The 12,395-nt window shown below is 40.6% G+C and overlaps 1 protein-coding gene across 7 annotated transcripts in view; it reads left to right on the plus strand.

Annotated features, from left to right (window-relative positions):
• Positions 1-12,395, plus strand: part of LOC122564158 (ELAV-like protein 2) — an 89,254-nt gene that overhangs the window by 53,413 nt on the left and 23,446 nt on the right. For all 7 annotated transcript variants that reach the window (XM_043718859.1, XM_043718813.1, XM_043718850.1 and 4 more), the window contains one exon: positions 10,839-10,992. In XM_043718859.1, coding sequence (XP_043574794.1) covers positions 10,839-10,992 — 154 coding nt within the window. The remainder of the gene's footprint in view (positions 1-10,838; positions 10,993-12,395) is intronic.

The following is a 12,395-nucleotide window of genomic DNA, read 5'->3' on the forward strand; positions in this document are numbered from 1 at the left end:
TCCCGACCTCTCCGCCCCCACCCCCGTCTGACCTATCACCCTCACCTTGACCTCTTTCCACCTATCACATTTCCGACGCCCCTCCCCCAAGTCCCTCCTCCCTACCTTTTATCTTAGCCTGCGGGACAAACTTTCCTCATTCCTGAAGAAGGGCTTATGCCCGAAACGTCGATTCTCCTGTTCCCTGGATGCTGCCTGATCTGCGCTTTTCCAGCAACACATTTTCAGCTCTGATCTCCAGCATCTGCAGACCTCACTTTCTCCTTCAGAATGGTTGCGCAATTCTTCTAGGGTTTCCTTTGGCAAATTCTGTGGTGATTAGAAGCACAACTCTTGAATACATGAAAAAGACATGGCACAAGCAAGCAATGGCTCACTGGTTTTATCGCTGGACTATTTACCCAGAGATCCCAGTATTTTGGGATGCTGATTTCAAAGCCTGCCATGAGAGATGGTAGAATTTGAATTCAAAAATCTGGATTTAAGAACCTAATGATTGTGGAACATTCTTTATTGTAGGAAAATCTCATCTAGTTCACTACTTGAACTTGTCCTTACCTGTCTAGCCTGCATCTAACTCCAGACCCACAGCAATGTGGTTAATTCTTACCTGCCCTCTGGGAAATTAGGGATGGGCAATAAATGCTGCTCTAATAGCGATGCCCACATCCAGTGGGGCAGTACTGTGGCTCAGTGGTCAGCACTGCTGCATCATGGCACCAGGGACCTGGGTTCAATTCTCACCTTGAGGGACTGTCTGTGTGGAGTTCCTGTGTCTGCATGGGTTTCTGCCAGGTGCTCCAGTTTCCTCCCATGATCCAAAGATGTGCAGGATAAGTGGATTGGCCATGCTAAATTGCTCAGTGTTCGGTGCATTAGTAATGGGTAAATGTAGGGGAATGGGTTACTCTGAGCGTCGGTGTGGACTTGTTGGGCCAAATGGCCTGTTTCCTCATGATCGGGAATCTAATCTGATCAATGAATGAATGCTTGTAAGACTTTATCACAACCAATGATCAATCTTAAAAACAAATTCCAGTGCAGCTATGTATGTTGGCTCTCTAAAATTTCTGTACCACATTATTTACACTAAAGGGTCTGGTTGTTACATAGATCTCAACCTAATATAATTGCTGAAGCAACTAAACATCAATTTAAAAATTCCTGACTACCTAACAGTACATGAAAATGACCTGAAAACTGCTGTTTGCATCATTTCATAAGTACTGCTTCTAGCTCTCAAATGGGGCATTTAATTCAGTCCACAAACTTTGCTTCCCATCTACCTGTTTGGTCAACATGTTCAATGTTTTACCCTTTGCAATTGCAGTGTTAGCATTCTGTTCAGTTTATTGGCTTTTCTTTTGTGGTCTCTTGCCTCCGGTGAGGGGATGCTTTTTTAAATTTGCCGATTGTTTTTTTTAACATTGTCTAGTCAATGGTACGAACAGTGTAGGTCTACTAATCTACTTTTTTGAACATCAGGATGTACCTTGTAGTGAATTCCATTGTATCTGTGTTTATCAATAGGGGAAGAAATTTGACAGACATTGTAGGTGAAGACTGCTAGCCAGTGACAGCACTCTTACTCGATTTGCAGGTCATTGACCACTGGATGGTGCAAGTATGAAATCCATGTGTTGTGGTATTTCCCCTACCCCTCGTGCCCCAACAAGATGTCCATCATTCTAACCTCTATAGCAGCTCTTCTGCAGGCCACATTGACTTGATCGTTTTATGGGGCGTTTTGGAAACTACCTGATGGGAAAGAGCTTCAATAAGACCACCAACCCTTGCAATATGCTGTTGAGGTGAGGTGCTGGAAAAGCACAGCCGGTAGACAGCATCCGAGCAGCAGGAGAATCGACGTTTTGAGTATAAGCTCTTCATTAGGAATTCTCCTGATGAGCTTATGCTCGAAACATCGATTCTCTTGCTCCTCTGCTGCCTGACTGGCTGTGCTTTTCTAGCACCCCATACTCCACTCTGATCTCCAGCACCTGCAGTCCTCACTTTCTTGCAGTATGCTGCCGAGTGTCCAATTGTATAGTTCTCATCTTTTTTGGAATAATGCGCTCATGCGTGATTCCACCTCCGTTTTGGCCTCGCCTTTTCCAACGTTTTGCTGTACCATGGAGGTTTTCTTGCTCTGTTCTGCTTCTCCTTGTTTCGTGCTAGGAAAAAATAATCCATCACTAATGGATACCTGTTGCAAAACTGGTACATGATTGAGTAAACTTGCCCTCTTACCCAATTATGTTGTAGATTTTATGACTGGGAGTTTTGTGTATTAAATTATTCTCTCAATTAAAGTCTACTACTTTTTTGTACATAGTGTTTGTCATTCAGGCTCATATGCACTAGGTTTGTTCTCACTGTCCTTTTTTTTTCCCCCCCAGTATTTGTCTTTCCAACAATACAGATGCATCTTGTCTTGATCAGCTTGTCCCACTTACATGCCCTGTGCCCCTGGTTGTCTAGTTCCTTTAGAACAAAAAGTAACATGTAGGTCTTGCAGCTTCTTGAATCTGCTTGATCCTTCCGAACAATCCCCCTTGGTCACCTGCCTTTCTTGACTTGGTACCCCCTATTGTTTCCATACTGTCCAAAATGTCAGTATGTTGTAATGAGATTACACACGTTTGAGGCGAATAGGCATCATGTTCTTGATAGTTAAAAAGGAAATTTTCATCGTGTGGAATCGGGCCCTTCGGTCCAACAAGTCCACACCGACCCTCCGAAGAGTAACCCTCCCAGACCCATTTCCCTCTGACTAATGCACCTACCGCCATGGACAGTTTAGCACAGCCAATTCACCTAACCTGCACATCTTTGGATTGTGGGAGGAAACCGGAGCACCTGGAGGAAACCCACGCAGACACTGGGAGAATGTGCAAACTCCACACAGTCGCCAGAGGCTGGAATTGAACCTGGGACCCTGGTGCTGTGAGGCAGCAGTGCTAACCACTGAGCCACCGTGCTTTTGTGCAACATGGTTGCAGCATGCTAGTTGATTTCTAACTTTTTTCCTTTCCCATTATACTCTATCTGGAACCATGCTCAAAATTTACTTAAATGCTTTATAACTTCAGTAGTTTTGATTTTGTATTTTTGCAAACATGGTTATATTTAATGATCTTGTAAATCATTTAATACATTTGTAGATAGACTGCAGTGCCAATCTTTTTGTGGTTTCTAATTGTTATTCCTCTGTTCTGTCCACTAACCAAACCTAATTACCCTCGGTCCCATGAGCCCTGTTCTTGTGACCTTTTATCTAATGCCTTTTAAAACTTATTCACTCTGGTTACACAATTTTGACACTTTCTATTTGATGAACCATATTGACCTTTTGAATTTGTCATGTTACTATGTCCTAAAGAGAGTTTCTCTACAATATAGGCAACCTAGCCCATTTGTAGTTTCATGTTTTCTCTACCCCCCCCCCCCACAGTTCAAGAAACAGAACATATTCTGACTTCTATCTGTAGGAGCCAATAGAGAATCTCAAAGATAAACCAATATCTTCGATGTGATATTGTTGTCATCACAAAAACATGGTTGAAGGAAGGGCTGACCGGCAATTCCAGAGTGTAGTGTCTTTAGGCAAGGCGAGAGGGTGTAAAAAGGGTGGTGTAGCACAGTTAAAGGAGTCGATTACTGTAATGGGTGATATTTTGGAAGAGTCCTCAAATGAGGCTTTATGGGTAGAACTTAGGAGCATTAGGGGGACAGCCATTTTACTAGGAGTATGTTTTAGGCCCCCAAAGAGTCAGCAGGAAATAGAGAAATATGTAGATAGTACAGAGTTGAAAGAGTAATAATTGGGGAATTATGCTAGGGGATTTCAACTTTCAGAACAAAATTTAGGATAGTCAGAGTTCAGACATGGCCAATTTCTTGATGTTTCTGGGAGAGCTTTTTATTTTTCTATCAATTTGTAGAAGACCCAACAAAGTCAGTGCAGTGCTGAATCTGGTTTTGGGGAAAGAAACCAGATAAATGTTCAATGTGGTAGTGGGGAACATATTTTTTAATGGTAATGACTGCAACATGATATGGTTCAAATTCGTTCTGGATGAGGAAAACCATCCCTTTGGATTAGGGGAAGGCAAACCTTAACATAGAGCAGCAAGCTGTGGCCACAGTAGATGGGGAATAGATCCTTGTGGGTAAGTCTACAGTGGAGCATTGGTGGACATTAGAAAAGCAGCTGGGAAGAGTACAGGACCAATATGTACCCTTTAGAGGGAAATATAGGAGCAAGGTGTTCAGAGAACCCCGATTGTCAAGGACAGTTCGGCCCTGTATAAAGAAGTGTAGAGCTTCTAACGAGCCCAAAGGGAACAATTCAGTTGTGGCCATTTAGGGTTATAGGAAGCACAGGAGACAACTTAAAACTATTAGAGCAAAAAAGGGAGACACCAAGATTGATAGAATAGCTAGCAGAGAAGGTGGTTGTGGGTTATAGAAAGGCATAGATGGGTTAGTCAGATGGGCAGACCAGTGGCAGATGGTATTTAACCCTGATAAGTGATTACAAGGGCATACCTTTAGGGTAAGGGGCAGGGAATGCAAGGCTAAAGCAATGGTGGGTATCTGGAATCCACTGCCTGGGAACGTAATGGGTGCTGGAAACCTTGCAACCTTTAAAATATTTGAATGGGCACTTAAAATATCATAACATTCAAGGATATGGGACGAGTGCAGGGCATTGGGATTTGTGCAGTTTTTAAATGGTAGTTATGTTGGTGTAGACTCAATTTGCTAAAGGGCTTTTTCTGTGCTGTATGAATCAGAAACCTTCCCTGCAGCTGCCTCGTTTCAAACTTGGGAAAGAAGGGTATTAGGTGCATGTAAGATGTTTTTGGTTCCGTTGCCTTTAGATCATTGATTTCTACCTACATTTTTTTTCTTTGACTGAGGGTGGGTACTGATTTGTTCAAGCTGTTTGTTCTTTCGTTATCTTTTCTCCTGCCTCCAAGGGACTTATTTTAAGTTTTAATCATTTTTCCTTTGCATATTTGCTTCTGCAAACTTATGAAACAAAAATAAGAAATTGGTATGAAAACTTAATAGTTAGCTGATTTCAAATTACCTTCCCAGTCCACATGCACACTTTCCTTTTTTAGCCAGTAAGCTGCTGTCATCTCATCTTTTCTGTACAAATGGAAGTTGGTTGAGATTGAAGTCCTTTAATGTACCATTTTACCTAACTTTAGTCCACTTATTCCACACTTGTGCAATTGACTTAACGTGTCGCAAGGGAGGCAGGAAGTTGTAGATTTCAATCATGTAATCATCAGGACTCATGCAAGAAATGTGCTTTGTGGAGGACTGCAATTTATGCAGCATGGGAAGAGTGCAGGTTGGCTTGGTAATTCAGCATGAACAGTTAAATGGCACTCTTTTCTGTCAGGCTGACTCTGCTCACAACGTTGCCATGGAAATGCAATGGCCATTGACAGTCAGTTATTAAATTCTTCTTTGCCCAAACAGGAGCCCTGTGTTACTTCTAATTTTTTAGCATTCACAAATGTATCATACTGAGCACCCAACTGAATCTTAAATTGGTTTCTTGTGTAATTCTTCATGCAGTATGCAGTGTTTAATAGATGTGCTATAGCAGGATAGTATCTAAATATTAGATGTAGTATTTTGAGACTTGTAAACACAGGCTAGTAGAGCATGTTTAGCATACTGCCCTTTCACTAATTAACCTGACAGAAATGGGGCCCCACTTCAGTGCCAAATGTGTAGAGATGCATCCTTTCATGAGTTTGAGCTATATACAAGGAGTAATGATCTAATTTAGGTTAGTTGCCACAGATTGTATTGATATCCCTTTTGTGGCATCAAGCTTTCACAGTAAGTAAATGGCCCTCATGAGGTTATCAGTAATGTTAATCTTGTTCATGGAATTCTAGTAGGATGTTCCAGCCTGTGTATTGACAAGTCAATTAACCTTTTTCGGGTTAAAAATCACACAATACCAGGTAATAGTCAAACCCATGTAATTTTCAACATTCTACACCCCAGTCCAATGCTGGCACCTCCAAATCCTAACCTTTTGGGAGATCTTTAGAGGCCCCATTGTCAGGTTTCTTAGAGCTTGCTGACTAAGTGTTTGGGGTGGAGGGATGGTGGTGGTGGCAGCGGCAAGTGGGCACATACACTAAATGGACTAGAATTCTACAAGGCAGCAGCTCACTATTGCCACATTGAGGGCAGCTGAGGAGGGGGAATAAGTGCTGGCCCAACAAATGGCGGCATCATCTTGAAAAGAATATATTAAAAAAAATTGAGAAAAGAGTGCTTATTTATTTACTCTATTTCAGTGGTAAATTTGAGTGCAGGGTGGAGTTTGAGCAGCTGGAGATTAAAATATATCTCGTGACCTGTGGTTAGAATATTTGAGATCTATATAGTTAGAGGCAACCTCATTAATGTGCCCTAGGCCGCCTCCATGAGATGGGCCATATCAAAATTCATCTGCATGATAGCTACACTGATCTATACAACAAATTCATGCAAGGGCCCATGTCCACAGTCTTGACCTTGACCAATGATCAGTCTGCCTCCAGGGTACAGAATTTTACAGCAAACTGATGAAGTTTGTTCCACCAACAGGATGTTGCTGTCAAATGAAAGATACTTCAGTAACCACACAGGTATGATTTTTATTGTGCTGCTGTGATGCCAGCTGTGGTGTGTATTAAATGGTCCATTGTGTTGACTGTTTGCATCAGGCAACAGACCAATCATTCTCAGTCAGTGCTTAGAAGCTTCAGAGCTCCAGGTCCACTATTGATGTGATTCTGCTATTGGACCACAGTTATTAAAACTTCAGATTGAAACTCTTGGCACACCAGAAGTAATTTGAGATTGACTGACTGCTTGCAGCATGATGCATTTGTGCATGCTGTAGGCTGCTCATTAATGTGGAGGACTCAGTTTTAAGTCTGGATTTGCATCTTTTAGAGTGGGGGGGAAAAAGGTACAAGTAAAGGAGGCTGCCAGTCTCTGCATTTCCGCAGCAGTGCTAACCAGTCAAAATCCATTTCCTTGGTCTGAGAACTAAGATTGGCTATTTATTGTTCCTGCTGCATCTCATTGTGCCCATAATGTCTAAGCAATCAGCACTGTCATCACATGCTGTTTTAAAATGTTTCCCTTTCATAACAGCCCTCCCATCCCCGATAGTATGCTTCAGTGCTAATTGTGTGCCAGACAGACTTTCAACTAACTTTGTTCTAGTGATGATTCCTAAGTAATTGGATTTAAAGTGTAAAAAACTTTGGCCTAACCACCTCACTGAAGCACTCAATGTGAAATGTACCAGGAACCTTGGAATACCATCAAGAACAGAGATTGACTTAGTTGCTGAATGGAAGTGAATGGTCAGTGGTGTTAGATACCAGTTTTGTGAATATGAGGACTGCAGACGCTGGAGATCAGAGTAGTGTGTGGTGCTCAAAGCACAGCAGATCAGGCAGCGTCAGGAGCAGGAGAATAGATGTTTCGGGCAAAAGCAGCCTCCTGTGTGGTGAATGTGTCTTGGAAACTCCTTTGTCTTTTCAAACTCATCTGTACTGTCTGCTGCTTTTGTTTCCCAGTTATGAGATACTGGTGGTGTATAAGCAGAGGCTGACCACTGCATTTATAGCATTTGTGGCTGAGAAAGGAGTTGATTTGAACATTAAAATCTATTATCGCATGTTGACAGGGCTAACGTCTTTAGATTGTCAAGTAGTCTGTTCCCCAGTTGATTTTTAATCTGTAATTCCATGGAGTTAACCTCCAGCCTTTGTCATGTCACTAATATAAGAAGTATTTTTTTATTTTGAGAAGTATAGGCCGATCATACGAAGACACAGATCATGGGATATTTAGACAAAATGAGGGATACAAGGTTATGGGTTCCCAGGAGATGCACAAAAGCAAGATCAACATCAGATTTGAAATTGGAGAGGTCCAACCAGCAGCTAATAATAGCAGGGAAGAAGCTACGGTGTGTTTTAAGCTTCTGTATCTTTGCCTGATTGGGAAGGTTGGAAGAGTTACTGAGGTGGAAGGGATCTTTGGCAGCCTTCCTACAGCAACGAGAAGTGTAGATGGAGTCCATGAATGGGACGATGGACTTTTGTGATGGTCTGGGATATGTATACTACTGTGTGTAGTTTCTTAAGGTCCTGGGTGGAGCAGTTGCCACAACAGCCATCTGTGTAAGTTGGTGAGGGTGCTTATGAGCATGCTGAATTGCCTAAGCCTCCTGAGGAGGAAGAGAGTTGTGCTACCTTGACTGTTAGGTCTGTTTGGAAGGTCCAGGACAGATTGGTCATGTTCTGCCACACAAAGCAGTTGAAGTTAAAATACTTGATTATTTTTTCAAGTTCTGAGACTAAAGGGATCAAGAGTATGGAAAGAAAATGGAAATAGAATATGGAGTTGGATGAGCTGGCATAAAGAGCCGAATGGTGCCCATCCGCTCCCATTTTGTTTCTATCTTAGTATTTGACTAATCTGAGAATTTTAAATTTGTAAACGTTTCATGGTCACACTTTAAATTTGCTGAATTGAAACACCCACAGAACTTCAATAAGAAGCACTGATGTTTCTTCTGTAGTTTTTTAATATCATGCCATTCTAATACCAGTACATAATTCTGTTGTATTTCTGGTTGCTAGCTGAGTCTATAGATGCACAGTTTTGTTAAAAGTTAATGTTGAGTAATTTCTTCTGTTGTCTTGATCAGCGATTACCCCTTAATTAAAACTGATCTTTCAGTCTTTTGTCTCATTTCTGAGAGATTGGTGAACAAAGCCACCTACTTATTAAAATGATTAAACAGGTATAAAATGGTTAGATGACCTGAAACCATAAAAACACATTTCCCATGCAATATTTTTATAGATATTTATAAAACCAAGAGGGGCAGGGATCGGATAATTAGATGTCTTTTCCCTGGGTTGGGGGGAGTCCAGAACTGGAGGGCATAGGTTTAGGGTGAGATGGGAAGGGTGTAAAAGAGATCTGAGGGGCATTTTTTCACGCAGAGGGTGGTGCGTGAATGGAATGATCTACCAGAGGAAGTGGTAGCGGCTAATACAATTTTAACATTTTAAAAGGCATCTGGATGGGTATATGTATAAGGAGGGTTTAGAGGGATTTGGGTCAGGTGTTGGCAAATGGGACTATATTAGGTTGGGATATCTGGTTGGGATTGGAAAAGTTGGACCGAAGGGTCAATGTCCATGCTGTACATCTGACTCTGAACATTAGATTTGTTCTACATTATCTCCATTTCAGTTTTGCCTTTGTGTGGAAAGCAGCAGAACTTTTTAACCTTGCTTGAGGTTTGTAATTTTTTTGTCTGCTTCAAATTATTTTATTTAAATTCTTTAAACTCATTTATATGCAACAGTCTTAAGGGAGATGACCTTTTTTTCAACAACTAAGGTAGGGGGTTGAGCTTATGGATATTTGATTCCATGCAGCACTTTTCTGATCAAGCAGGTGCCGACCTACAGCAGACTTAGGCTGAACAAGGGTCAGTTAATATCTACAGCACAGCTGCCCATCAGTGACCATCTCCAACAATGGCCCTGTGACCATTGTGATAAAGTATCTCCTGGCTCTTTCTGTAAAGCCATATATTATGTCCCTGACTCTGAGACATTGTCTAATTCAGCTCGTCTATTAAGTATCTAATCAGGTGAGTAACTATAGTGTTAATCCTGGGTGTGTTTAAACTGTTCAAGGAAAATGGTAATTGTTTTTATAATACTGTCATGGCATAGAAAATGGCACCAGCTATTGACTAATTCTTCTGTGCTCATTGCTTTGTAAAGTTAGCTGAGTTTCCTTTGGCTGAAAAGTCTAAACACCTGCCAAAGATTAAATAGTATTAATTTGATCCATTGGGGGTTTAGTTTGTCAAGTTGTCACCTGACATCTGTTCCTTTTTTTTTTGGAAACTGAACTGGTGATGGGCAAACTCAAGAAAATCTGCAGTATTAGTCTTCTATAAAGTTAGAGCTGCTGAAGGAAGCTTCGGGAGCTCAAAGAACCGGATTGTGGCTGGATGAGTAAATTTGATACGTAAAATAAAGGCATTGCTTCACATTGTTTTGTTAATCACAGTTTTGGCTTGCATTTACCATCCATTGTGCACAACCGATCCATTTCATAGGTAGACATTCTGATTATCTGCGTGAACAAGTTTATCCGATTGTTACTTCATAGTTGAAAGGAAAGTAAATCACTATTTCACACGAGATTAGTGTTTGTGCTAGATATTCTGATCTTAACGCAGTGTTTATGTGTAAGTCTTGATTTTGAACAAATATTCTATCACACCAGGAAAATTGTTGCTCACAATTCAGAAACATTGTGATGACAGAATATAATTTGTCTTCAAATAATTGGCACGCAATGCTGGAAATACTCGCCAGAGACACTGCCAGACCTGCTGAGAATGTGTTCCAAAGATCACCAACCAAAACTTCCTTTTCCTGTAACCACTTACTGAAATTGTGTATTCCCTGGATCTGCAGCATTTTGTTTTTACCCTAACTGTTTTGAAATGTGATTTTAAAAATCAACAAGCTGGGAAAACTGGTTGAATCAACTAAAGTCAAAGTTTTTGCCCTTGTGTATTCTAACTGATCTCCTACTTGGTCACCCTGAAATACCAGCTATTGTTTCAGATGCATTCAGTTCTTCCCTGTATTTCCAGAGTTTTTTTAATTTTATCCTAAGAAATCTTTTATGCATATCACTAGAAGATTTTACATATGTTGTTTTTGTATGTTTATGAATAATTGTTTTATTTTCAGGTTTCCTATGCTCGTCCCAGCTCTGCTTCCATCAGAGATGCGAATTTATATGTCAGCGGGCTCCCAAAAACTATGTCCCAAAAAGAACTGGAACAGCTTTTCACCCAATATGGACGCATAATTACCTCCAGGATTCTTGTGGACCAGGTCACTGGTAAGTACATGCCCACTGTTCATGTCTTTTATAAGACCGGTTGTGCAGTTCTTCAGTTCTTACTATCTTGCCTGCAGGACTTGTCGAGGGTTGAGAGATGTGGGCCAGAAAATGTAATTTTCTGCTGGAATTGTTCATAAATATGCATGGACAAAAATAGATTTAAGAGCTCACGCTGACTTGAGTCATTTCCCACCCTGGAGGTGCGAGTTTGAACTGTGCTTTCACGGCTGGTGAAGTAATAAATTTAAAGCAGTTATAATCTTTATTTTAAACCTGCTATAGAGGATGATGTTCTAATCCTTAGTGTTGCTAATGTGTTTTTAAATTAAGCAGGAATGTAAAGCAAACTTAAAACGCTTAGAAATGGGACTTGTACTTATAACAATCATATTTTCAACATAGCTTTATGCAATTGTAGCACGTCTGCATAGTATAGATAGGTACCACTGTGAATTGTCCGGAACTCCTGATTCGTTCGGTAAATGAAACCATTTCTGTCATGCTGCAATGCAGATGGAGGGAAATGTTCTTCAAATTGAGTATCTTTATGAATAATCTTTACATCTAGGAGAAAAGTGAATTGAGCAATTGATTTTTGAAATTAAATCCTGACTACTTGTGCTATGTATGCAGTTTGAGTAAGTGATTTTATTGATTTGAGCATATAACTAAAAGTATTCACTATTGGGTATTCTTTAGGCTGGTCTTTCTCATGAGCAGATCATTTTGAAGGTGTTGATGTTTTCTGTCTTGCTATCTTTAATGGGGAAATCTTTTTGGATGTGATTGGCTGGCTCTATCTGTGGATTCTAGTTCTGGCTTTTTTTGACAAGCTTGTGTTGGTTGAAAGCTTGCATTTTAACCACTGCTTTCCTACGACAAACAAAAAGCACCTGTATTGTTGTAAGCCAGAGTAGGCATTCACCCCTTTTATTAGCAGCAGCTGTACGCCTTGGTTGCATATCCCCTATATGTAGGCGAACATAAATCGAAAATCAAATTTAAAAATTTTTAATTGAGCTGTTTAATTTTGGGGAGGAAGCTCTACTTGTAGCAATTTGCACTGTTTCTCAAAGTTCTAAAAATTGGACATGTATCCACAATAATACAATTGCTGGTGTTAGGGAGTGGGGGGGAATTTAACTTTTCCAGTTGGTTTCTTTTGTTTTGAGATCTCGAAACACTGGTGTTCTGGCAACAGTCTGAATTTGTGCAATCCTTCCAAGACTAAAATACTATAAATTCTCTCTGAAGGTGCAAATGCCCAGAACTGAACTGTGGAATGCACTCCAGATTAAATCTAATCAGATAAAGCTTTTGGATTATTGTAAGAAAGTTGCTTCCTATGACAATGGTGATAGCTTGTTGTAAAGGAAATTCCAATCTGTTTTTCTCACCTT

Source organism: Chiloscyllium plagiosum, chromosome 2 (genome assembly GCF_004010195.1).
Source record: "Chiloscyllium plagiosum isolate BGI_BamShark_2017 chromosome 2, ASM401019v2, whole genome shotgun sequence".
Classification (NCBI taxonomy): Eukaryota; Metazoa; Chordata; class Chondrichthyes; order Orectolobiformes; family Hemiscylliidae; genus Chiloscyllium; species Chiloscyllium plagiosum.